Genomic DNA, 27,682 nt, shown 5'->3' with positions numbered 1-27,682 from the left:
TGGGAAGGGCAGGGCTGTGTTGATCTGAGACTGTAGACATTAAAAAGTCCACAGGAGAGATGGTAGCTGATTAAACAAGTGTCATGAGATAATAACAAAATGCAAAGATTGGTGACAGCGCTTGGCAACAAAACACTGTGAGAAATAAACTCGGCTCTGCCTGTGAATCACTCTTTGCTTCTCTTCTTCCTTCCATCCCATCATTTCATATATCACTCTCCACTTGCTGTCTATCTGAGAATAAGGCACAACTTGCTATTGCAATAAACTATAATCTAATTATCCACACCTAACAACTCTTGCACTTAATCTATAATAAAATGATGACAGAAAAATGTTATAGCACTGCCTTTAGTAGCATCACACAGCTCCTGCTGTTTCCTCCTCATGTCCTTACCAGGCATGTCTGGACAATGTTATATCATGAGTAATATTTTTTTTTTTTTTAAAAATCCATCTAAATAAAACACACACATGTACGCACACACAGTGACATTTTAGACCTTCTTCAGAATACTGTATATACTTTGGGCATCATGGTGCTGATCCAGAATCCTTACATTATTATTTATTACTAGAGCTACAATAATAAAGCAATGAGGAGGGGGAAGTAATAAATATGAAATAATGTATTGATGATGATTCCATTTGTTTCACTATCCACTCTGTGCAGGGGAAAGCTTATTACATTTTTAAACTGTAGAGATACAATAATTTTGCTGCTGTAAACTCCAAATTTTGTCTTATTTAAAATATAAATCTAATATAATCTGCTTCTTAATGTATGTTCTTTAAAATACAGTGTGTGTTTTTTAATATATTATAATTATAATAATGCATAATTATGTGGACATGCATATTAGATCGTTTTTAGTGAAATATAATCCCTCCAGAAAGGCAGGAAAAGTCCTGTAACTTACTTTAAAACTAAATATGTTCCCTAAAACGGTGACAGAGCTACAGACCCATGACAGCCTTACACAGGTAGCCAGCAGCTATGACCAGCACTACTTGTGCAGTTAATAAAAGGGCAGGTAATGTTTGTCGCGCTGTCGCACACACAGCACGCTCGTTTGTTTCAGTTCGTCAGTTGCCACAAGACAACTTACCAACGTGTACGTAATAAGCCAATACTCCTGTGTGCTATACACTATATATTATTGTTGAGGGGCACAGACAGGACTCCACACGCACGCACACATAAAAAAATTTTTTTATTTTTTTTTTAAAAAGTTGCCTCAACAAAGGGCACTTTGGGCACCCATCAGGAAAGGGGCGGGTGCTCAAGCCCCTCTAGCCCCCCCCCCCCCCCCCCCCCCTCTGCACGTGCCTGTTAAGAGATGATTCTCCCATACAACCTCTTTTTAAAAGAGCCTGCCACCAAAGAAAATTTGCTTCAATGTAAAATTGGCTTTAGTAGACTACATCGAAGGAAAACCAGACAAACAAGTTCAGCCTACAACATGAAGTACCCTAGATCAAAACAGAAAGCACAAAAAAACCACAGAATACAAGTGTCATGCCAAGAACTTTCATGTATTTAAATGGTAGTAAATGTTTGCTTATAGTCTGTCAAACATATCTCATCACAATTCTATAAATACATTTTAAGATGCCAAAAAGGACACTGGATTGCTCATAATGAGGAACACATAGGTACAATGACGAGTCATAAATATACTTGCAAAACGGGCAATTCCTTTATTTTATATATAACCCTTCAATACTCATGAACCCATTAACCGTATGCTATCTACCAACATAAATAAATATTCTGTATGTTTAGACATAAAAAAAGGAAAAAGAAAAAACAGAAATCTCTTCTGTTCCCGATTGTGAGATGAGGGATCTGTCAACAACGATTGCTTAATGTGGTTCACCACCTGCACAGACAGGTAAATGAGTTTTTTTGCCAACCTACAAAACTTTCTACCTGATATTCTGGAGATAATAATTCGACGAGTTACCAGTTAAACGGATGCTTGGAAGTAAACGGAAGCGTCATCTCCAAGATGGAGCTAAACGCTGCAAAGTAAGTCAGGAGTCATGAAGCAGGTGAGTCGATAGAACATAAAACACACATGTACACACACACACACACACACACACACACACACACACACACACACACACACACACACACACACACGAAGATTTGAGCTTGGAGTGTATGTTCGACATGATTTATTAGTGAGTTGTTACAACATAAGTCAAGCCTAATGAGTCAGCGGTAAAATAATCTACTGGACGAGTGGCCTGGGATGGAGTCGAATTCACGTCCTTGATGATCTTTTTGTTTTCCTGTCCCTCCCTGTCTACAATGCTATCACACCAGATGGATTAAATGGAATGAAGGACCTTTACTTTTAACGGTTTTTTCTGTCTTTTTCTCGTTTTTCTTTTTCTTTTTTCTTTTTACTTTCTAAATTGATTCAGCAATATTTTCCTCGGGGATTGGAGTATGTACGGTATGTAAGTTAAAATAAGAATCCTATTATCAGAAGGACTGCATGTAGGGCGCAGCGCTCTCCATGACAAACAGATGGGAACTAGCAGCATTTGGGTAGCTCTCGTCAGCATACGACAATCGTTAACATGTCACACACACACATGTAGACAATATGGTTCAGCCCATTTCAAAGACGATCACTTTTCAAACACCCTGTCGTCACTTCTAAGAAGATTTCATCATCTAAAACATGTATCAAGCTGAATGAAAAACTGAATTTTCACAAACTAACTCCCATGGATGACTTGGGAACTGCATCAAAGTAAAATGCTGCAGTAACAGACAGAGATAAGAGTGTTCACCATCAGATCTGGACTATCTAAAAAATTGAACCCACCAACAGGACAGGAAAGCCAGGTTCCCCTAATAAATCTTCATCTCAGTGGGATCTATTTCAGGTATAGAAATCAGTGCACACCTGAGTGCCGTGTGTTTAAAATTGGAATCTATATTGTCTAGAGCAGCTGCATACTTTAACAACTGCATGTTACAAGTCTTCTATTGTTGCGGAGCTTCTTGGTTTGCATACCATGTAATCAAGCGCTCTGGTTGTGTGCCCCCGCTACCTTGACCCTCTGGTTATAAATGACATATTTTTAGGCGTTATTACGTGGGAGGTGGGGCTAATTAGACTATTTAGCCGCATATGTTTGCCTCTCAGACTCAATGGGAGACACATTCTCCTAAAAGGATTACAGATGTACCTGCTTCAGACTCTCGGGTTTGGTAGGATTTCGTACCTTTGCTGAAATAGATATATTTGAGTATTTTAAGGCTGTATAATGATGGTTCTCCACCTGTTCTTTTAGCTTGGCTGATTTTTGGATTCTCTACTGATTGTGGTAAGTGATATTGATTTATTTATTAGTTCTTTTTGAGTTGTGAGGATCCGTGTATAGGGCCACTGGCTTGACACAACTGATAAGGTTCCGACTGCTGGTGCGCTGTTTGTGGAAGCTTTGAGAGAGAGAGAGAGAGAGAGAGACCGTGCGTCGTAGGTAATAATGCTTGGAGGCAAGGTACTTTTTTCTCCACTTCCCACTGCCAGTATTATAAATAATAATAGCATGCATATATATATATATATATATATATATATATATATATATATATATATATATATATATAGATAGATAGATAGATAGATAGATAGATAGATAGATAGATAGATAGATAGATAGATATTTGACGGGCAGAAAAGGGGGGGGGGGGGGGTAATAAAGGGATAGCGTAAAAAGAAATGCACACTGTATCACCAACTGCCTCACCGCTATTAACAAACAAACATGCAACACCTGGAACACGAACAAATCCACAGGTATATAAATCAGCTAACTTCTTGTGGTGTGTGTGTTGTTGTTTTTGGGGTTTTTTTCCCCATCTTTTTTCATCTTCTAGTAATTTACTGTGGCGTTGTGGGAAAAAGAATGGGAAAGGTGATAGCATCAGATGCGTGATGTCCGGGCGTGGGTGGCAGACTGATTCATCCATTTGAAGACACCTCGGGGCAGTCTCGTGGGTTCTTCAGGGACGTCAGACTGTAGAATCATATATATATATATCTTGTATAGTTAACGAGTGGTATGGGGAATATTATTGGAGCAAAAGGATTTGTTTGTGCTTCCCAAACATTTAGATCTGTGAGGTCAGTTGTGTGTGCGTTATCAACTCGGTGTGTGTTTTGCAAGAATATTTACATAACTTCATAAATAGTTCAAAAGGTGCATAGGCATCTGCAAATATGAATTAAGAACCTCTCGTGCATGCAGACCTTTAAATGTAAATTCAAACTTGAGGGCGTATTATGAGTAAATGCCCGGGACAAATCTATAAACGCCTCCAGAGATGTTCAAATTCTTCGATTAAATCACTGAAAATAGAGACAACTGTTTTACCGTCAGTCTTTTTTTTTTAACCTGTGGTTCTTTACATTCTTTACCGTAGACAATCAAGATTCCTAATGCTATTCAATTTTAGTCCAAGTTTTTAGTAACTCATCATTTTCAATTTGTGCTTGTTGACAGTTTCTGCCGCAGGAGCAAACGCAGCCTCCAGAAACGACTGTGGGTGAGTCACTGTTTCTTCACTCGCTATGTGTTCTTTAATTTCTGGCCGCTGATCAAAGGTCAAGCGTTTGGTTATAGACTACAGAGAACTCATTGTATTGATAAGGCTCCTCGCAATTTTAGAGTTCGAACAATTGTGTTGATTACAGTCGAGGCAGAGTGGTTATGCGGTTGTGCAGATGATGTTTTTTGCGAGGGCGGCGGCAAAGATGAGTGCAGTGCCGAGGAACTTCTGCAGTAAATTGAATGAAATGGAACAGCGTGTCCCCAGGGGGCTGGGACTGGTGACTGGATCAGATTTCAGTCGACATGCGTGAAGGGAACCTAGGTGATAAGGAAGTGTTGGGCAGGTGTGATGATAAGGAGAGGAAAGAAGTTGGTTTTGGATTCTGAACACATTTGACTGCGTGAGAGTGTGTGTGTGTGTGTGGGGGGGGGGGGGGGGGGGGGCGGGACGCGAATACAGATTAAATACATGGTATGCAGAAGCAGACGGTGCAGTCTGAAAGTGAATGGGAGACTTCAAGGTGGTGTCAGGTCAAACTACATGGTGGTCTGCAGGATGATTTAAGAAATCAAGGATATGAAGCAAGAAAAGGCAGAGGCAAGGGTCACATGGTGAAACTGGAAACAGAAGAACATAGAGTTCTCGGAGGATAAAGTACATCAAAATATTTAAAGGGAGAGGTTGTCAAAGAAAAAAGTGTGATATTCAGGGAGATGAATGTCAACAGGCTGTGAGGAGGTTGAGGACACACATGCAGACACATAGATGCGAGAGTGAGGTTTAACAGTAGGCAAGCCGTTTATTAATACCTGAACATAAAAAAAGCAAGAGGCAAAATGGAAACTGAGGTTTAACTAACATAAACTGGGTGAACTAACTCAAAACACTGAACAGCAAACCCGGAGATGGACACAGAAACATGGAGAGAGAGAGGGAGCAAGTTTGTGTGACTAAGGCTAGAGATTGAAATGTACAATGAGTAAAGAGAGCCTGTTGAGAGGGTGGAGAGTATTCTGAAAAGCTCATGAGAGTCAAAAGTGGAAGGATGGAGGAGTGTTGAATCAGGAAGTGCAGGACATGAAAAACACACACCACTGGGTTTTTGAACAGTTTTCACTCAAAGTCTGTCATCACTGTGAGTGCTGCTATAAAGTCAACTAAATAAAGTAAAAGGTATAACATTTATTTTAAAGCATATCCAGGCACTATGCATTACTGACAATGTATGAAAGGTGCTGCGCTGCAGTGGTTTGATCCATATCGTTTCCCTTCGGCAGTGTCATTAGAAGGCATAGCATACATTTTCACTGCTTTGCAGATGATACCCAACTTTGTCTATCCATGAAGCCAGATAACACACACCAATTACTTAAACTGCAGGAATGTCTTGAAGAGATAAAGACATGATTTCTAAATTCAGATAAAACTGACATTATTGTACTTGACCCCAAAAATCTTAGGCTATGTTCACACTGCAGGCGAAAGCGCATCAAATCCGATTTTTTTGACCCTATGCGACTCATATCCGATCATGGTATGACAGTGTGAACGGCACAAATCCGATACTTTCAAATCCGATCTGGGTCACTTTCGTATGTGATACTGAATCCGATACATATCCGATGTTTCAGAAAGCGACTGCTCTTTGAACGGTCAAGTAGCATTAAATCCGTCTTTTACGTCACTGACACAAGACAGACGCCAATTATCAGCTCCGGAGAAGACATCGCGAACGCTTCCTGGCCATCCGGTGAAACTCCTGGGAAGACAATGTTGGAGAAACGTTAACATTTTATTTGTACTGCATAGTCTGCAGACTCTTACAGAAATCTGCAACTATCCTTTGAAGCACCGCTCCTCTCTAAAACAGCAATAAGGATAATTATTTTGTTATCTACATTATTATGTAGATAACAAAATAACTTAAAGCAAAAATTGGGAAACGTGAAGTCGGAAGTCTTTATATTAAGGGCCATCAGTCAAACAATACTGTTGCTCTGGGTCTAAACAGAGCGTGTTGTGTGTGACGTCTTCTTTTGCGCATGCGGGCCGCTTTGAGCGTTCACACTAGAGCGCGTTTGCGGTCGCATTTTATTTGTAGTGTGAACGAGCAGACAAAAAAATCGGATTTGATCAAAAAATCGGAATTGAGCATCAAGACCTGCAGTGTGAACGTAGCCTTAGAAATATGGTGTCTGCCACAGTGAATAAATGGACTCAAGCGCAGGACTTTGTTGACCCTGAAGATGAACAGTTTATTTACAATGTCACCAGGTGCTATATACAAAGATGCAAGGGGAAAGGGGCTCCAGGGAATCCGGGGAGGGGGAAGGAAACACTCCACACTCCTGTTCGACCACACACGCTACTCGTAAACCACTTGCGCTCATGAACACACTCCAGGGATAAACAGGTCCAGGAAGATCTATATACAAGAGAGCACAGTTTCAAGCTAGGAAAGCACTAGAGACAAGAATAAACAGCAAAGAGCTGGGGCTACACTGACCTGTGTCGTGCAACGATCCAGCAATGACAAATACTGAGCTGTTGTCTTAAGTAGTAGCTGGAATGGAAGTATAACAAGCAGTGGGTGAGTGATTATTTGCAGGTTCGTAGGCCAGAAGCGGGAACTTGCAAGGAGTTCCACCCAGGCAGAGGAGAGAGGAGAGAGAAACAAGAATATTAGAGTGATGCTGAAAAGCTAGTTCATGCATTTATCACTTCTAGGCTTGACTACTGTCATTCATTATTATCAACTTATCTTAACAACTCCCTGAAGTGCTTTCAATTGATCCAGAATGCTGCAGCAAGAGTACTGACAGGGACTAGAGAGAGCATATTTCTCCTATACTGGGTTATTTTCATTGGCTCCCTGTTTGATTCAGAATCTAATTCAGTAGTACCATATCACTCCAGTAGAGAAGACTGTAGGCTTACATGTGGATCCTGGAGTATTTAAAAGTACAGCATTTGAATAAAGTGAGTACACTCCTCACATTTTTGTAAATATTTTGTTATACCTTTTTATGGGACAAGATTGAAGATATGACACTTTGATACAATGTAAAGTAGTCAGTGTACAACTTGTCTAACAGTGTATTTAACAGTGTATATGCCTCTCTAAACAATTTAACACACAGCCATCATTGCCTAAACCACTGGCAACAAAAGTGTGGAGGGTCATCCTTTCGGTGCTCAGACAATACACCACACAGCATCAAATGGCTATTGTCCCAGAAGGAAGCTTCGTCTAAAGATAATGCACAGGAAAGCCCGCAAACAGTTTGTTGAAGACAAGCAGAATAAGGACCTGGATTACTTGTGGTCTGATGAGACCAAGATAACATTATTTGGTTCAGATAGTATCACGGCTGTGTGGTGGCAACTAGGTGAGGAGTACAAAGACAAGAGTGTCTTGCCTGCAGTCAAGCATGGTGGTGGGATGTCATTGTTTGGGGCTGCATGAGTGCTGCTGGCACTGGGGAGCTATAGTTAATTGAGGGAACCATGAATGTCAACATGTACTGTGACATACTGAAGCAGAGCATGATCCCCTCCCTTCAGAAACTGGGCCATAGGACAGTATTCCAACATGATAACAACCCCCAAAACACCTCCAAAAGACCGCTGCCTTGCTAAACGAACTTAGCAAGGTACTTAACTGGCCAAGCATTTCTCTAAAGCTTAAACTCTACTGAGCATCCGTGGGAAGTCCTCAAAGGGAAGATGGAGGATCAAAAGGTCTCTAACATCCACCAGCTCCAGTATGTCATCATGGACGAGTGGCACCCCGTGAAGCTCTAGTGAACTTCATCCCCAACAGAGTTAAGACAGTGTTGGAAAATAATGGTGGCCACACAAAATATTGACACTTCGAGGACAGCTTGGACATTTTCACTTAGGGGTGTATTCACTTTTGTTGCCAGCAGTTTAGACATTAGTGGCTGTATGTTGAGTTATTTTTAGGTGACAGCAAATTTACACTGTTATACAAGCTGTACACTGACTACTTGATATTGTATCAAAGTGCCATATCTTCCATGTTGTCCCATGGAAAGATATATTTGTATATTTACAAAAATGTACTCATTTTTGTGAGATATTGTATAATGGGAGGCAGAGCCTCCAGCTTTCAGGCCCCTCTTCTGTGGAACACGCTTCCAGTTTGGATTCTGTAGACAGACTCCCTCTCTACCTTTAAGACTAAAAGGCAGGGAACTTAACTTTCCTTGACTTTTCCTTAAAACTTTCCTTTTTGAGGAAACATATAGTTAGGGCTGGTTCAGGTGACCCTGAATTCTCCCTTAGGCCATGTCCACACTAACACGTTTTCGTTTGAAAATGCATCCTTTTGCCTCCGTTTTGGTCTTCCGTCCACACAGAGAGTAAAGATTAATATCAGTTTGTACATGCTTCAGATAGCTTTTCTTCAAATTCTTTAATTCTCACTCGCTTTTGCAGCTTTGTACTTTTGTGTTACTCGCAGCAACAACTCCACCTCTTTGTTAGTCCATTTAAAAAATTCGCTGCTTATCCTCAACATTTTGCCGCGACGTTTCAAAGAGCCAGAAAGTAAATAAATGACTGACAGAAGTGAGGTAGGTTGAATCGTCTTGTGTTTCACACATGTGCAGTACTGGAGCATTAGTGTTTTCGCCTGTTTCAATGTGGATGAATAACTCTGTGAAAACGAATGCAAACGATAGTGTGGAGTGTTTTCAGACTTATACATCATTTTCAAATTTATCCGGGCTAGTGTAGACATAGTCTTAGTTATGTCACAGTAGGTCTAAGCTGATGGGGGAGTCCCATGACGCACGGCGTGTTTATTCTTCACTGATATTTTTCACACACAATATTTGTCTGTACACTACTCTGCATTTAATCAGTGGGAAACTTTTCCTTCCCACTGTCACCAAAGCGCTTACTCACAGGGTGTCATATCATTGTTGGGTTTTCTTTATTTTCTCTTTATTATTGTAGGGTTTTTACCTTACAATGCAAAGTGCCTTGTGGTAAGTTAAGGTTGTGATTTGGCGCTATATAAATAAAATTGAATTGAATTGAACTTTTATTTATACTATAGGGAGGGCCATCTTTTTAAGCAGTAGTACAGTAAATTACCTTGTATATTGTATTTTACAATGACAAATAAATGAACCATGAACTTTGAATGGATTAGTAAGGAGGAAGAGAAGACAGCAATGAAGAGGCTGAAGAATGAAAGGCAGTTGGTTCAGATGGCGTACCTGTGGAGGAATGTGAGGAAAAATAGAGAGGTATCCTTGTACTAACACTCTGAAAGCAATGTAAGCTTTGAGAGTATTGATGGAGTGACAAGGTGCAACGAGAGGAAATGTGATACTGTATGAAGAAATCAGGAATTCCAGAGAAAGATATGAGGCTGATGAAGAAGATCTATGGAAACAGTGAGACAATGGTGTGTGGTAGGAGTGACAGGTTCATGGTGGAAGTGGGATGAATGTCAGGTGTGATTTGGGACAGAAGAATAGCAGCAAGAGTGAAAGGGAAGGTTTACAAAATGGTAGTGAGACCCACTATGATGTGGTGCCTAGAAAAGGAGACAGTGGCACCTAAAAGAACACAGGAGGTTGACATCCAGGAGGCAGAGTTAATGGAAAATGGTAAATGGACTGATACTTCTATAGTGCCTTTCTACTCAATATGACCACCTAAGGCACTTTCTACTACAAGATGATGGGGTAGTCTGTTTCACATCTTCAAAGAATCAGTTGAGAATACATAAACCTTTTTGTTTTTAATCATTAAGCTTTAAATTGTAAAATGTCCTGTAAGCTATAATGGAAATAACTAAGGATAAACTGCCTTATTAGAAGAGTGAGGAAGATGTATGGTAAAGGGGCATGGGTCAGATTCAAACCTGGGCTCCTAGCCATACATCAAGTGGTCACCTGCTCATCCCAGAGAGCTAAACCAGTACCCATGAGCTTCTACATTTAACCCAGTTGGAAAGATGTGATGGAAGACATACTAAGACAAGTTAATGTAAAAAAAATTCTGAGAAACTTCGACTTTGAGCTGGGATTTTAAGAAGTACCTTCCAGTTTTTGACATTTGGAGTAGAGGGAGGTTTTAAAATGTCCTATATTCAGATAAATTTTATGTCAGCACAGCAAGGGTGGAGGTGTTAAAAATACTATAAACAGCTTATGGGTATGCTCCTGTTGCTACATTTTAGTGTATTTTCATAGTTGTCCAATAGAGGGCATTAGTACAAAGGTTAAAGGGAGTAGTCTCTCTAGGTTTGACGGTGTAAAACAGCAATTTTCTGTATGCACTGTTAAGTCTATGGAATTTACTGTCATTGATAATAGGCTTTGGTTATCTGTGCTTTTCAGAAAAGACTGCAATGGGACAAAGTATGACACACAAGAAGCTGCTTGCTGTGGAAACAAACTTTACCCAGGGGCGAGTCTGTCTTGTTGTGGAAAGGAACCTTACAATCCTGAAAAAGCAACCTGTTGCAAAGTACAAGACGGAAACACTCTCAGAGGTAACGAACTTGAAATCTAGCTAAACTGAAACTGAAATTTTGACTTTGTAACTGGCCAATAAAGAAAAGCACCTGAAGAGCACCTAAATTAAAAATCTTAATAGAAAATAAGTTAAAGAGCACAAAAACTCTTAACCACCTTTCTGGCTTTATGAAGCAGTTGAATTGTACCGCTTTAGACTAAAAAATTTTTTAAATACAGAATTTAATTGACTGAATAAATTGGAAGTTGACTGTATACACCCCCTACTCTGGTAAAAAAAAAAAAAAGTCATGGCAGATACTGTAATAAGAAAATCATTACCCAGTTATGGATAGCTATGTTTGAACTTTTTGGGTGCTTGTTGTTGTTATTGTAAATTAGCATGCTTTTTGTCAGAGCGCAAATGAACAGAAAAAGAACAATAAAGTAATGATGGGAAGTCTGGATTCATTGCACACATCTGTATGTGTTCATCTGCTATCACTAAGTCAGATGTTTCCATTTATTCAGAGGTATTGCAACATTTCTTTTTTTGAACAACTGTGGGCCATTTAACACTTAACATGACACTTTCAGCTGTTACACTGCTTCTAGTGTTTGTGTCTTTATTATACAGCCAATGTTACTCATGGTCTGAGTGAAAAGGTGTCCAACTGCTGTGGGCTGAAGCCCTACAACCCTGTCAATGAAGTATGCTGTCAATCAACCATCACTGCAAAACCTGGACTAATGGCTGAATGTTGCGGTAAAGGTGAGCAGACACACTGATGAAAAACATCACATTAAGCATATATTATATAATTAAAAGGCAAAATTCGAAGACAGACAGTGTTACAAACAAAAAACAGGACTTCTTGAGAGTTGTGATTTTCTACTGCAAAATGTACTTATTTTATGTAAGTAAGGAGAAATAGTGGAAACAAAAGAAGATGGATTTGTGGTTCTAGATGTTCATTTGAACATACGGTAATGTTGTGTAGAAGGATCCCTCATTCTTCAGTAGAACAAATATACAAGTGGAAAAAATATAATCAGCATCGGCAGAATGTTGCAGAGGCTTATCAGCTTAGTTATGGTTGAGGCCAAAGAGTTAAGAATCTCCATGGTATTCTCCACAGAGGCTTTTGCCAAGGACAAGCAATTGTGTTGCGGTGCAAGTGATAATAAGAAGATTCTGGTGAGAAATTCCAGTTTCCACCGGTGCTGCGGGCACAACCAGTATGATAACAGGACTCAGTGCTGCTGTGAGAATGAAGGTGTTCTGGAGGTACAACCGAAGGATTCATCTTGCTGTGACAAGAGCTCCACTACAGGTAACTCATTACTTTGTACATTTACATGTCAACTGTGGGTGACTCATTAGTTTGTACAGCCAAAGGAGTTTGCAAAGAAAAGCGTCTGGACTTCTTTAAGTTACTTGAAGACGTTTCACCTCTCATCCGAGAAGCTTCTTCAGTTCTAAGGTCAAATATTGGAGAGTCCCAGATATAAACATAGTGGGAGTTTCCCCCCACAGAGGGACAAAAGGACCCCCTGATGATCCTCTAATCGCCTGAGCCAAGGTGTGAAACTGGTTGTGGGTCCCAATCAGCCAGAGTTTCGGGTGAGCTCATTGTGAAACCTGGCCCCACCTTATCATGCGAATTCCTGAAATCAGATGGCTCAGGATGTGAGTGGGCGTTAAGTGCGTCTGGGAAGGGAACTCAAAACTGGATTATAGATGGCAGACAGTTGGTGTCGTAAACCCCCGCCTCTGTTCAAAGATGGTCGCTCACAGTGGACATAAATGGCTTCTTTCACTCCTCTTTCAAACCATCTGTCCTCTCTGTCCAAAATGTGAACGTTAGCATCCTCGAAAGAGTGTCCTTTGTCCTTAAGATGCAGATGGACTGCTGAGTCTTGTCCTGCGGAGGTGGCTCTTCTATGTTGTGCCATGCGCTTGTGAAGTGGCTGTTTGGTCTCTCCAATGTAGAGGCCGGTGTATCAGAAAAACTCAGGAGGGTTTTCTCCAAGCATGACATCCCGGTGTATTTCAGACCCAGCAACACGCTCAGACAAAAACTGGTTCACCCGAAAGACAAAACGCCAAAACACAGACTTAACAATGTGGTGTATGCTGTACAGTGCAGCGAGAAATGCCCAGACTTCTACATTGGAGAGACCAAACAGCCACTTCACAAGCGCATTACAGACTAACTAATAAACCTGCCACATTTGTGTGTATTTTTCTCCCTTAATTCAGAACTCTATAAATGGTAAATGGCCTGTATTTATATAGCGCTTTACTAGTCCTTAAGGACCCCAAAGCGCTTTACATATCCAGTCATCCACCCATTCACACACTGGTGATGGCAAGCTACATTGTAGCCACAGCCACCCTGGGGCGCACTGACAGAGGCGAGGCTGCCGGACACTGGCGCCACCGGGCCCTCTGACCACCACCAGTAGGCATGGGGGGAAGTGTCTTGCCCAAGGACACAACGACCGAGACTGTCCAAGCCGGGGCTCGAACGGGCAACCTTCCGATTACAAGGCGAACTCCCAACTCTTGAGCCACAATCGCCCCACAAGCGATACCATATTTTATAAAAGATCTGCCATGTCTACAGTGCTGTTGATCCTCCAATAGTTGTCATATAGCAATCCAATAAAATCCAGACTCATAACTGGAGGTGATGACTTTGGCTACGTTCACACTGCAGGTCTTGATGCTCAATTCCGATTTTTTGATCAAATCCGATTTTTTTGTCTGCTCGTTCACACTACAAATAAAATGCGACAGCAAACGCGCTCTAGTGTGAACGCTCAAAGCGGCCCGCATGCGCAAAAGAAGCTGTCACACACAACGAGCTCTGTTTAGACCCAGAGCAACAGTATTGTTTGACTGATGGCCCTTAATATGCAGACTTCGGACTTCGTTTCCCAATTTTTGCTTTAAGTTATTTTGTTATTTACATAATAATGTAAATAACCTAATAATGATCCTTATTGCTGTTTAAGAGAGGAGCGGTGCTTCAAATGATAGCTGCAGATTTCTGTCAGAATCTGCAGATTATACAGTACAAATAAAATGTTCACATTGTCTTCCCAACAGTTTCACTAACATCTACACTGGATGGCCAGGAAGCGTTCGCGATGTCTTCTCGGGCGCTTCTCTGGCGCTGATAATTGGCTTCAGTCTTGTGTCGGTGACGTAAAAGGCGGATTTAATGCGACTTGACCGTTCAAACAGCAGTCGCTTTCTAAAACATCGGATATGTATCGGATTCAGTACCACATACGAAAGTGACCCAGATCGGATTTGAAAATATCGGATTTGCGCCGTTCACACTGTCATAGCATGATCGGATATGGGTCGCATAGGGTCAAAAAAATCGGATTTGATGCGCTTTCGCCTGCAGTGTGAACGTAGCCTTTGTCATTTCCTCTACAGCTTTCCATAGTTGCCTCAACAAACCAAAGCAACTATAGTGTCAGATAGCTGTTGTTTTTTTTTACAAACGTCCACAGAATATTGTTTAAACTGAACTAGAGCTAATCATAAGATAATCATTTTACAGTGAAAAGCAGTATTGCAGGATATACTGTACGAGAAACACATAAACACAAAGCTAAACATGAATTAACTATGACTGAAGTATAAGTCTTACAGTTTTTAGTATCTGATTCGTTTTCACAGGAGTGCATAATGTAGGAATTCTGCATTGTGGTCCGAATGATAATAAGAAGAGTCTGGTGAAGAATTCCACTTTCCACCAGTGCTGCGGTCACAACCAGTATGACAACAGGACTCAGTGCTGCTGTGTGAATGAAGGTGTTCTGGAGGTACAACCGAAGGATTCATCTTGCTGTGACAAGAGCTCCACTACAGGTAACTCATTACTTTGTACACTTACATGCAAGCTGTGTGTGACGAATCCAATAAAAACAGTTGCACTTGTTGTCATATTGTACATATGAGTCTTAAGGCACATCAGACTTTGGTGAGAAATGTATTTGATTGAGTAAACATCATAGAATTAAATACTAATTAATAAACTTGCCTTTAAAAAAGATCTGCCATGTCTACAGTGTTGTTGCTCCTCCAATAGTTGTCTTACAGCAATCCAATAAAATCCAGACTCATTACTGGAGGTGATGACTTTGTTGTTGCCTCTACAGCTTTCCACAATTGCTTCAACAAACCCAACCAACTATGCTGTCAGTTAGCTGTTTTTCTCAAACCTCCACATAATATTATTTAAAATGAGAGAGCTAATCATAAGATAATCATTTTACTGTGAAAAGCAGCATTGCAATTATTATTTTTACGGTTTTCTTGTACAGTATAAGCTAAACATGAATTAGCTATGACTGAAGTATAAGTCTTACAGTTTTTAGTATCTGATTTTTTTTCACAGGAGTGCATAATGTAGGAATTCTGCATTGTGGTCCGAATGATAATAAGAAGAGTCTGGTGAGAAATTCCACTTTCCACCGGTGCTGCGGTCACCACCAGTATGACAACAGGACTCAGTGCTGCTGTGAGAATGAAGGTGTTCTGGAGGTACAACCGAAGCATTCATCTTGCTGTGACAAGAGCTCCACTACAGGTAACTCATTACTTTGTACATTTACATGTCAACTGTGGGTAACTCATTACTTCATACACTTACATGTCAACTGTGGGTAACTCATTACTTCGTACACTTACATGTCAACTGTGGGTAACTCATTACTTCGTACACTTACATGTCAACTGTGGGTAACTCATTACTTCGTACACTTACATGCCAGCTGTGTGTGACGAATCCAGTAACAACAGTTCCATTTTTTTTTCATATTGTACATATGAGTCTTAATGCACATCAGACTGTGGTGAGAAATGTATTTGATTGAGTAAACATCCTAGAATTACAGACTAACTAATAAACCTGCCACATTTGTGTGTATTTTTCTCCCTTAATTCAAAACTCTGTACAAGCGATACCATATTTTATAAAAGATCTGCCATGTCTACAGTGCTGTTGATCCTCCAATAGTTGTCATATAGCAATCCAATAAAATCCAGACTCATAACTGGAGGTGATGACTTTGTCATTTCCTCTACAGCTTTCCATAGTTGCCTCAACAAACCAAAGCAACTATAGTGTCAGATAGCTGTTTTGTTTTGTTTTGTTTTTTACAAATTTCCACAGAATATTGTTTAAACTGAACTAGAGCTAATCATAAGATAATCATTTTACAGTGAAAAGCAGTATTGCAGGATATACTGTACGAGAAACACATAAACACAAAGCTAAACATGAATTAACTATGACTGAAGTATAAGTCTTACAGTTTTTAGTATCTGATTCGTTTTCACAGGAGTGCATAATGTAGGAATTCTGCATTGTGGTCCGAATGATAATAAGAAGAGTCTGGTGAAGAATTCCACTTTCCACCAGTGCTGCGGTCACCACCAGTATGACAACAGGACTCAGTGCTGCTGTGAGAATGAAGGTGTTCTGGAGGTACAACCGAAGCATTCATCTTGCTGTGACAAGAGCTCCACTACAGGTAACTCATTACTTTGTACACTTACATGTCAACTGTGGGTGACTCATTACTTCGTACACTTACATGTCAGCTGTGTGTGACGAATCCAATAACAACAGATTTATTTTTTATTTCATATTGTACATGTAGGTTTCCTTCGAATGGAGCCTTAGCTTGACGCTCCGCTTAGTCCCTCTTTCCATATCCAAAAAAAAACAAAAAAACAAAAAACAGTCCTTGATAGTTTTTTCAATATTTACTTCAAAAGTCCAAACAGGTACACAGCAACAGAATTCCAAATTACGAAAACTTATAAAGCTCAATTCAAAATGGATGAAGAGAGATTGCGAGGTCAAAATACCATGTGGCTCCACTCTCCTCTCGCCCAACTTCCTGTTTTTTCTGCACTATCAAAATAAAAGCATACATTTCAAATTAAACTGCATGTAGGCTTCTACATTACCGGCCCCTAATTGTTATCAATGTCTTTGAAACAATTACTCCAAAATCTTTAACTTAAATGAAAAGGTCTATGGCTACATTACTTAACTGAACTTCAACTATCTTAAAGAAATCTTCTTTCACTTTCCTCCCCTCAGAGGAAACTAGTTCTTGACTTTCGAAGAGTGCATCAATTATCTTCAGCTTCTTGCAAAAGGCACAGCTTTGTAACTGGTCGGCCAAGCTCATTGGTCTTGGTCTTTACTTTCACCTGACGCACCAGACCTTTCTGGTCTGGAAAGGTCTCTACGATTCTTCCTGGTGGCCATGAATTTCTGGGTGCTGTGTCATCTACGATCAGCACAACATCACCAACATGGAAATTTCTCTTAGGTGTAGTTCATCGTTGACGCTCTTGGAGCTGCATGAGGTATTCCTTGCACCAGCGTTTCCAAAAAATGTCTGCAAGATATTGGATTTGTCTCCACCTGCGATTTACATACTGGGCATCCTTGTTGAAGATTCCTGGGGGTAATTCTGGCTTAACCTTCAGCAACAGGAGATGGTTGGGTGTTAAAGCCTCCAGGTCATTGGGATCTGAAGATTCCTTTGTAATAGGCCTGCTGTTCATAATAGCCTCAGCTTCACACAGCAAGGTGTGGAGACCTTCTTCATCCAACAGTTGTTCTTTTACTGTGATGTTCAAAATTTTTCTCACTGAGCGGATGAGTCTCTCCCAGCTTCCTCCATGGTGAGATCCTGCTGGTGGATTAAAATGCCATTGGATCCCCCTTTGCTGCAATGATTTTATGATCATACTGGAGTTCCATTCTTTAATTGCTTTCTTTAACTCACTGTTAGCTGATCGGAAGTTGGTTCCATTATCTGAGTACATCTCTTTAACTTGTCCTCTTCTGGCAAGGAATCTTCTGATGGCGTTGAGACACGCATCAGTGTCAAGTGAAGATGCAACCTCCAGATGTACAGCTCGTGTGGTAAGACATGTGAAAATGACACCATATCTCTTTACTTGACTTCTTCCCCTTTTTACCAGGAATGGACCAAAGTAGTCAACACCTACTTTGGTGAATGGAGGGTCATCAGGCAGGATCCTGCATTTTGGTAAATCTGCGATTATTTGTTTGCCAGCACTTCCGTGTAGCCTTTTACAGGTAACACATTTTGACAAGAACCTTCTAATGGCTCCATTTGCTCCAGGGATCCAACATTTTTGACGCAGATGAGCTAACATGTGATTCCGTCCGGCGTGAGCTGTAACATCATGGGTATGTCTTAACACAAGCTGTGTGATATGTGAGTCCTTTGGCAAGATGACTTGCTGCTTAGCATCATCTGGCATTGCTGCTCGACTCAACCTTCCTCCAACTCTTATGACTCCATCTTGCAGTACTGGAGTCAACTTGTAGAGAGAGCCTTTTTTCTTCACCCTTTGATGTTCTTTCAGCATTGCCAAGTCCTGTTCAAAACTTTGCTTCTGACAGTACTTCACAATTTCCATTTCTGCTTCAGACAAATCGTCACAGGTTAGATTTTTTCCCTTGAAAGCTTTCTTGAATTGGCTCATCCTGATTTCCTCACTCATTGTGCTTGCTTCCTTTCTCTTTGCTATTAATTCCTTAAGCAAACTCTTCAGTTTCATGAACCAGGCTACAGCACGCTTTAGCTTTGTCCAAGATGAGTAGTGATTCATCAGCTGGTCTACTGAGTCTTTGAGCCCTTGCATCTGAATGACATGTGTCTGAGCTTCTCTTTTGACCTCTAAGTCATCAAAATCCAGCATTCTGGGATCTGGATTCTTCGGCCACTGATCTTCTGAGCAGAATAGAAAACTTGGACCCGAAAGCCAATCGCCACATTTTAAGAATGCTGCAACAGTCTGTCCTCTAGAGACATGATCTGCTGGATTCAAAGTGGTATTGACATATCTCCACTGCCGAATGTGAGAATGGCTTAAGATCACTGAGATCCTATTAGAAACAAAGGTCTTGAATCTTGTGCCTTCACTATTCAAGTACTTTAGCACAGCCGTGCTATCTGTCCAAAAAACAGATTCATGCAGTTCTACTTCTAGTTCCTTCTTTAGAAGTTTATCCATCTTCACTGCAACTGTTGCGGCAATCAGTTCCATTCGTGGGATGGTTGGACACTTCAAAGGTGCAACCCTTGCCTTTGCCATTACCAAGGTGGACTGAGTCTCGCCACTTGCATTGCGCAGCAACAGGTAGCTTGCTGTTCCATAAGCGTCTTCGCTTGCGTCAGCAAAATGATGCAGCTGCGCAAAGACTGGTGCACCAAAATGCTTTGACTTGATGCTCCTGTCAACTCCAAAGTCGTCAAGCCTTTGCAAATCTGCAACCCACTTATTCCAGCTCTTAATGACATCCTCTGGTAGGGATTCATCCCAGCCGTATTTCCTCCGACATAAATCGTGCAAGATTTTTTTTGCACACAGAATCACCAGAGCAACAAATCCCAGTGGATCAAAGATGGAGCTGAGAAGGGAAAGCAGTCCTCTTCTAGTGTTCGGTCTGTTTTTAAGGTTGATCTTGAACTTGAACTGATCTGATTCAGCACACCACTGAATTCCCAATGCTCTTTCCATCGGCAAATTACTCTCATCCAGATTCAGAACTTTAAATCCTTGTGCTCTTTCTTCATCAGGAATTGAGTTGAGCAACTTTCTGCTGTTGCTTGACCATTTTGTTAGTCGAAATCCGCCTTTTGCCAACATGTTCCTCAAGTCAGAACACAGGGTGATTGCTGCGTCTTCCTCTGCAATTGACTTAAGACAGTCATCCACATAAAATTTTTTCTTGACTGTCCTTGCAGCTTCTTGACCAAATTCCCTTTCGAAATCAGTAGCGCATTTCTGAAGTGCAAAAGATGCAACACTTGGCGAAGAGGTGGCACCAAAGATGTGGACCAACATTTTGTGTTCTGCAAGCTTCTCCTTGTAATTCCCATCAGACCACCAAAGAAACCTGAGGAGATCTGTATCTTCCTTGCTGACTCTGACCTGATGGAACATGGCCTCCACGTCAGCCATTACTGCCACAGTCTCCTGTCGAAACCTCAGGAGGACTCCCACCAGTGAGCTTGTCAAATCCGGTCCCTGCAAGAGATGCTGGTTCAGCGATGTTCCTTGAAAGCTTGCCCCACAGTCGAAGACAACACGTAACTTTTGCTTGACTGGATGTCTCACTCCATGATGAGGCAAATACCATGTTCGTCCCTCCAGTGACTTACATTCAGCATCGTTCAGTTTGATCGCGTAACCCTTTTTTAGGATATCATCCATATATGCAACATATTCTTCGTAAAACTTGACATCTCTGGTGAATCTTTTCTGTACGTTCAGCGCACGTTGCACTGCGACTTCTCTGTTGCTTGGCAAGCACAGCGCCTTGCTTCTCACTGGAAGACAAATACTATAATGGCCATCCTCCAGTTTTGCAGACTGAGACACCATGTTCAGAAACTGACGATCTTCCTTGGACATTTCAAGATTTTCGTCTTGTCCCGCATCAGGAAAGTCTTACTTAAACTGTAGCTGCCAGAGCTCTTCCAACCTGGCTACTGATATCCTATTCACAGTCACTTGTGCCAATCTGTTTCTCCCACTCATGTCGCCTCCACTCCTAAGTGGTCCATTTACTGTCCAACCTAATATTGTTCTCACTGCGTAGGGTCCATTGTCCACGCTGTTTACCACCTTAAGCGGTTCCATGGCTTTGGGAACATTCACTCCTATGAGTAATCCAACATCCGCTTGGATAGTGGGAAGTTTCACTTCCGTCAGGTGTTACCACCTGTCAACATCCTCCTGGCATGGGATATTGTTTTTACTTACAGGAATGTGGTCTTGTGCATACACCTCTGAAAGTTTAATAAACTGGCTACCATCCAGACTACTGACTTCCAGTCCAGTCACAATGCAGGTGTTCACAACAGATTCATTTCCCATCGTTCGGAGTGAGATTTTCGTAATTCGTCCGTTCAGGTTCAGTTGTTTTATCAGTGACTCTGTCACAAAGGTGGCTGAGCTGCCTTGATCCAAGAATGCATATGTTGTTACTGTCTTGGTTCCTTTCTGGGCCTTGACACGTACTGGAACGATTGGAAGAATACAATCTTCCTTACCGGCCCCAGTCATGCTGAAAGTTGCTGTTGTTTGTACAAGAGCACTTGATACGAACTGTTGAGCCGCCCCCCTTGCTGTTTCTTCTTGTGAGTCCCTATTGGTGATGTGCAGCAGGGTAGGATGCAGTCGAGAGCATTTGCAGCTGCTACTCATGTGACCATGTTTCAAACAGGCAAAACACAGTCCTATGCTCCTTAAAAACTCAATCTTGTCCTTATGAGGCTTGTCCTTGAGCTTTCCGCAGATTTGGAGGTTGTGTTGCTCTCCCTTGCAATAAACACAAGGTTTGCTGCTTGAAGCAGCATTGCAATTATTATTTTTACGGTTTTCTCGTACAGTATAAGCTAAACATGAATTAGCTACGACTGAAGTATAAGTCTTACAGTTTTTAGTATCTGATTTTTTTTCACAGGAGTGCAAAATGTGGGAATTCTGCATTGTGGTCCGAATGATAATAAGAAGAGTCTGGTGAGGAATTCCACTTTCCACCAGTGCTGCGGTCACCACCAGTATGACAACAGGACTCAGTGCTGCTGTGAGAATGAAGGTGTTCTGGAGGTACAACCGAAGCATTCATCTTGCTGTGCAAAGGAGTCAGCTAACCCTGAAGGTCAGAAATGGTCAAATGCAGTCTCATGCATATCTTACAAATCTATTTAAGATTTAACTCTTAGCTTCATATTTTCTATTAAAATGTAATGACAAATGATGAGTTAATGGCAATTATTTTGGTTTAGTTTAGTTTTCCACTTCAAAAGGCTTTGTGCTTTATCTTTACAGGTTTTCAACAACTGGTAAGATACATACTGCAATAAAATATCATTCTTTTACTTTTTTGTGCAAATATATGAATGTTTGCCTTTATGTTTTATATTTTTCAGACACATGAGCTCCAACACTTTTGGTAAGTAAATGGGTTTTACTATAACAATTTTTACTATAATGTCATATGTAGACAAATGTAAATTTAATCTAGTCAAGATTAACTATCATGCATTCAGGCTTTGTAGGAAATGTTCTACTCTAATTTGAGTTTATTTACAGTTGTGCTCAACAGTGTACATAGACTCATCACTGGCATGAATATCATAGTAAATTTGTGCTTAAATTATTTCTTTGAACTGCTCTTTTTCATGAGAGACTATACAGCACACAACTTTAATAATTTAAAAAACAATGGGTGCACAATTTTGAAATGATTTTTGATCTTCTGTAATCCCCACAGTGCCAAAAGTCTAAATACACCCCAACTAAGTTAAATGTCCCTTAGTAAGTCGCACCTAAACCACATACTTTTGTTAGCCATGAGCAAGCTTTTGGCATAAATTTGATCACTCTTCTTGACAGAATTGGTTAATTAGGGGTTAGTTAATTGAAATTTGTTGGTTTATAGACACACAATTGGCTTTAAGCCTGGTCCACCAATTTCTTTCAGTTGGATTGAGGTCACAGATTTAATCTTTACTGAATGAAATCCGAGTACACGCAGTAAAGTGTGATGCTATCCAGTAGCCGGTAAAAATAAATATACCTGTTAATACTTTCTGTTCTGCTCTGTGGTAGTGTACCAGTGATATGGAGTGGTTTTTGTGTTTATTTTGGCTGTGTTTGTCTATCCACAGCACTGAACCAAACACACATCTCTGTGGGTCGACATGTTACAATCCAAAGACGCATCGTTGCTGTGAGAGACACCAAAAGCCTTTTTGGTTCTGCGCCTCAGGTATTACCGTCTCCATAGCTGTTTCTTTGAGTGAGTGTGTGCCAGGGAAAGTTTTCAAGAACTCTGCATAGTCCTGCAAAAACAAAAACAAAACTAAGAACACTCTTAAAGCTTCCCTGCAGATGTTCTATCTATCATTGATCATTGTATGTGACATTGCATCATCCCATGGTTTTTATGTGGGCCTGTAGAGTGAGTTGAATCAGATAAGGAACAGCCCACGCTCCAAGAAAGCAGTCAGAGCTGAGTGAGCAGTTTAAACATGTTTATCTTACGTGCAACCGTGTAAAAACAAAAACTTATTTGCAGCATAAATTTCCCCTAAAGGGAACATTGCATCATTTGCTTTTGTGACACCATCTCATTTTGGAAAATCCCTAGAATGGAAAACTATAAAGAGATAAAATAACAAGCTTAACAGGTTCTATTGACAAGATGTTGTTAAAGAACTTTCATCTAGGATGATGAAACTATATTATATTATACTGTAACCTGTTTGCTCATTGTGAAGTCAATACCAAAAAACCCTTTTCCAAATGTTTAGGTGAGGGGCATGTTTCCCACTGTGCTGCATCCTCTTGTCTTTTTACACAACTTGTAAGAAATTAGGAGATCAAATAGCTTTTGAAGTCGCATGTTTTCACAGTCTCATGTTTCAAGTGCTAGCCAGTTTTTTGTCTCTTTAGTTTTCCACAAAGTGCCAGATGTTTTTATTGGGTGGCAGATCCTGAGGGAAGCATCAGTTTATCAGCCATGCTTTTATGATAGTTACAGACTGAAAAGAATGCAATCTTATCTGCACGTGTTCCTCCAAAGCATGTTCATTATTAATGGTGCTTTCAAGTTACCCTGGCCCTATGCCTCTATAATGGTACCCGTAAATAACGTTTTATTGGTCCGTATTTAGCTTGGATGATGTTGGCAGCTGAAAGTGTGATTCATCAGCCCAGAGAACAGTTTTCCAGTTAGCCTTATTCTATCTAAAAATAAGCTCAGGCCCAGATAACAGTATAACTAAGGAAAGATCATGGCTATGGGTCGAATAAAATTATTTCTGTTTGATTCATTAATTCATCCAACACATTGTCATCTATACATGAACTCTTTATGTGAAGTCTTCCTACTAACAGCCATGCTTTAGAACTTTAAGGGTTCCTTTTACAACAATGTGATTAGTCACTTGCAGCAATAGTCCTGACAGAACGTTGATATGTTGTTATGCAAGTCAATAAGGTACTGCATAATACACAGTCTTTTCTCACTTGACCTTCCATATGGACCTCATGCCTGTATGGTGATTTAAAAAAAAAAACCAACTATAATTATTATAGTGTGTTTAGTGTCAGGAAAGAGTCAGAGTCATCATGGGGTTGAAACGTACCCCAGCTGCAAGGCTCTGTTTTCCAACCAGAGGCAGGATGAGCCCCTGAACAGCTGATCAGTCTGCAGACTAGGACCCAGCACTTTCTTCTTGTGAGGCAACCATGTCAAGCGCTGCACTACAATGACTGACCCTGAACTTTAGTTCAATTACTGAGTTGTTGTAATTTAACTGTAACCGCCAACACTGTTATAAATCCATCAAATCAAATCTGCCACAGAGACAGTTTTAGGCCTTAAGTTAAATGGCTTTTGCCCAAAAAGAGGGACTGTTTTAAAAGAAGTTCACATTGACATTCTTATCTTGGGTGTGTAAATAACTCTGACAGTTAGAAAGTTAGACAAAGACTTTTTTTTTCTAAGGGTTCCCTGAAGACTTTAAGTATTTTTTTTAATCAAACTTTCAGACAGTGAAGTGTGTCTTTATTTTTCCAGACAGTACATCTTGCCAAGATCAAAATCATGGAAAATGTAAGCTGCGCGGAAGGGTGGTTCACTTACAAATAAAAACTTTTTTTCTCCCTACATAGAGAAAGATTTCATTGTTCATATTAGCAAAAGGTTAAATTGCTATGGGAAAATGGTCTTGATATTTTCCCCCAGACCACACAATTGAAAGAGCTTCCATCTTTTTGAACCACCCTATGAAAAACATTAAAGCTTTGCAATGAATAAAAAGGGATAACTCAGGATTATCTTTGAATCCAAAAAAGGATGTGCAGCAGCTGGTTTGTTCAAAATCTTGGCATCTATATCAGTTACTGTACTCCACAAAAGACGTTTTTTTTTTTAAATCACCATATCTTAATCACCATAAGGCATTAACTTCTGAGAGTTTACACTCCCTTCATGTCAAGTATTCCAGTGTGGAGAATTAAAGCTCTAAGCCCGGAGGTGGAGGGTTTTAAACATGTGGTTTGGTCTTTCCATAATATGTGAGCTGTTCAGAAATGTCTGGTATGCTTAACAGCCCACATCAGGGTGTGTAGTGTTAACCTTTATCCTTTTTTTTTGCATTTTCCTGCACTAGTTGAGCACTCAAAACACTTTCTACTATAAATCCCTTTCACCCAGTCACTTACATGTAGGACTAAGCACTTTTATCTAACATTCAGACACACTCACACTACCGTGTATGCATCAGTGGTAACTCAGTATCTTGTTGACTATCTTGCCCAATGAAATGCATAGTGGGGACAGCTCTTCTACCAACCTAGCCCCAGATGCCTCCTACAAAGACTTGGAAACCAACCGAATTCCTTTATTTTATAGTCAGTATTTTGCAAAGGAGGGAGAATAAAGCAACTTGTGTGTAACAAAGTTACACACAAGACATCATTAATCGCAACATGTTTTATTTTTACTGCAACTACTATCTCTTCTTTCCACCTAACCCCAACCCACCCCAACCCTCACACCTATCTGTTTAGGTCAAAGCAAGGCCAGGGTGTATGACCCACGTATAGAAGTCTGCCGTGATGGATCCGTATTTCAATGCAAGCCGTGGCTAGATCAAGTAATGTACAAATTGTTTTTTGGGTTTTTCTTTTCCTTTTCTGGGCCTGCCCAGCTGTTTGTGTTTTTTAATCAGTGTAAAGTGCAAAGCTCAACAGTTTTAATCTCCTTTTCTGTAGGAAAATGAAATCAAGCTTTCAAATTATGGCTAAAGCCTAAAGCACTGTTTCCTTAAAAAAACAAAAGGGAAAAACATATTAATGGCATTTTGGCGAGATTTTTCATTAAAGTTTTTGTTATTAAAAATGAAGGGCCTCATGCTGCAATGTTCAGTTTTACACAAATAACTGACAGCAATGGTACCTAGTGATCCCAGACAAAAAAGGTTGTTTTTGTGCAGCTTCGATGAGAGAGCTTAGAGCTCCACCCCGCTCCTCTTATACAGTAACTGAGGGTGTTTTTCAATCTGATGTTTAAACTCGTCTAGCGGTGTTGGTTTTGGTTACCACTACTGCAAAAGGTCCATAAATCTGGTAAGACAAAAAAAAAATTAGATATGTTATGTGTGGAAATGAGACCTGTGTAATGTTTGAATTGTTTCAACTTTTTGTTTTTTTCCTGATTTTTGCATTTCATCTTCTTTTTGTAAAAACTCATAAATTTATGTGTTCATCCATGTGCATTTAAATGCACAAATAAAAGGGTTTGGCTGTTTGTGCATTGTTGAGCAATTTACTGCATTATTTCTGATTCTTCAAGTGCTGTGTATTGCTCAGCATAACGTGGAGTTCTCTGTTGTAATGACACCTTGTACGAGGGCAGAGATGATGGAGAGGAATGTTCAGAGATGTGTATTCCTTACAATCCGGCTAAAGGGACTCTATGTTGTTCTCAGTTTTATGGCAGCCCGGGACAACACTGCTGTGGGACGGAAATTTACCGGCCTCGTACTGAGATCTGCTGCAATGGACACAGGTGATTGTGTGCGTGTGTGTGTGAGTGAGTGTGTTTGCGTTGCTGCTTTACATTGCTGAGAAAGTCCAGTGAAAAATTAGTTCTTTAACTTTGTTGTTTTAATCAGTTGGAATATAACGCTAGTTGGAATTTTGTCAGACAGGGTGGCCGAAAGTATGGAAACATTTTTTATATGTAGTCTGTCTCTTGAGTGAAAACAGAAACCGTCTGAGAAAGGTGAAGCAGGGAAAAAAAAACATTTCGCACGAAACCGTCTGAGAAAGGCAGACGTTCTTTTTTTCCCTTGGAAAATGCGCTGAACTACTGTGCCAAGGAATCTCTCAAACAGCCTGTCTGGGTCTTTTATTGGGTTTGGTGCTAACTGTTAGTTGTTACACCCTGTCTGGTCATGACTTATGTCTTTCAGTGACTGATTTTTTTATTTTTTTTATGTGGACACTAACAGAGAGATGAAGCTGTAGCTCTAATGATGTTCTACTTTTAATTCCCAGCCTGTGTAAAGACTGTGGTAAAGACATTATCTTTCAAGCTGGCATCCAGCAGTGAACATGAGAACTCTAACTCAGCCTGTTAGGAGCATGTTTCTTCATGTCGCTGTCCATATTTAATTATAATTAGTACCTCTGTTTTCCACCCATACAAATCAGAACATGTGTGATTTGTTTAATTACTTTACATTGCTGATGAAAACTGGAATTTCCTCCTTTTTTTTAGAATCAGTATGGGAACACGGGAGCATGGGAACAACTTATTCTGTCTCTTCTGTGAGAACGAAGGGATTAAAAAAACATCTGCATGGCACAATCCATTTAAACAGACATGGTGTCTGAGATAGGAAGACACATAATTACCGGAGCAGAAATTCAGCTTCATCTGTTTCCTCTTAACTTACTGTGCCAAACCTCTCTTTGTCAGCCTGTCTGAGTCCC

The 27,682-nt window shown here is 40.4% G+C and overlaps 1 protein-coding gene across 1 annotated transcript in view; it reads left to right on the top strand.

Moving 5' to 3' along the window:
- Nucleotides 1-3,171: 3,171 nt before the first annotated feature.
- LOC101468344 (uncharacterized) overlaps nucleotides 3,172-27,682 on the top strand; it is a 28,421-nt gene continuing 3,910 nt past the window's right edge. Inside the window, exons 1-15 of the mRNA XM_076873233.1 lie at nucleotides 3,172-3,235; nucleotides 3,319-3,351; nucleotides 4,534-4,576; nucleotides 10,963-11,117; nucleotides 11,717-11,851; nucleotides 12,219-12,413; nucleotides 14,780-14,971; nucleotides 15,501-15,692; nucleotides 16,447-16,638; nucleotides 21,633-21,830; nucleotides 22,001-22,014; nucleotides 22,102-22,124; nucleotides 22,843-22,943; nucleotides 25,754-25,839; nucleotides 26,674-26,753. Of these exons, the coding sequence (XP_076729348.1) occupies nucleotides 3,208-3,235; nucleotides 3,319-3,351; nucleotides 4,534-4,576; nucleotides 10,963-11,117; nucleotides 11,717-11,851; nucleotides 12,219-12,413; nucleotides 14,780-14,971; nucleotides 15,501-15,692; nucleotides 16,447-16,638; nucleotides 21,633-21,830; nucleotides 22,001-22,014; nucleotides 22,102-22,124; nucleotides 22,843-22,943; nucleotides 25,754-25,839; nucleotides 26,674-26,753 (1,667 nt within the window). The 5' untranslated portion in view covers nucleotides 3,172-3,207. The remainder of the gene's footprint in view (nucleotides 3,236-3,318; nucleotides 3,352-4,533; nucleotides 4,577-10,962; nucleotides 11,118-11,716; nucleotides 11,852-12,218; nucleotides 12,414-14,779; nucleotides 14,972-15,500; nucleotides 15,693-16,446; nucleotides 16,639-21,632; nucleotides 21,831-22,000; nucleotides 22,015-22,101; nucleotides 22,125-22,842; nucleotides 22,944-25,753; nucleotides 25,840-26,673; nucleotides 26,754-27,682) is intronic.

The sequence above is a fragment of the Maylandia zebra genome, linkage group LG14 (genome assembly GCF_041146795.1).
Source record: "Maylandia zebra isolate NMK-2024a linkage group LG14, Mzebra_GT3a, whole genome shotgun sequence".
NCBI lineage: Eukaryota > Metazoa > Chordata > Actinopteri > Cichliformes > Cichlidae > Maylandia > Maylandia zebra.
The sequence above is the reverse complement of the archived record's forward strand: the minus strand, read 5'-3'. Positions and strand labels throughout refer to the sequence as shown.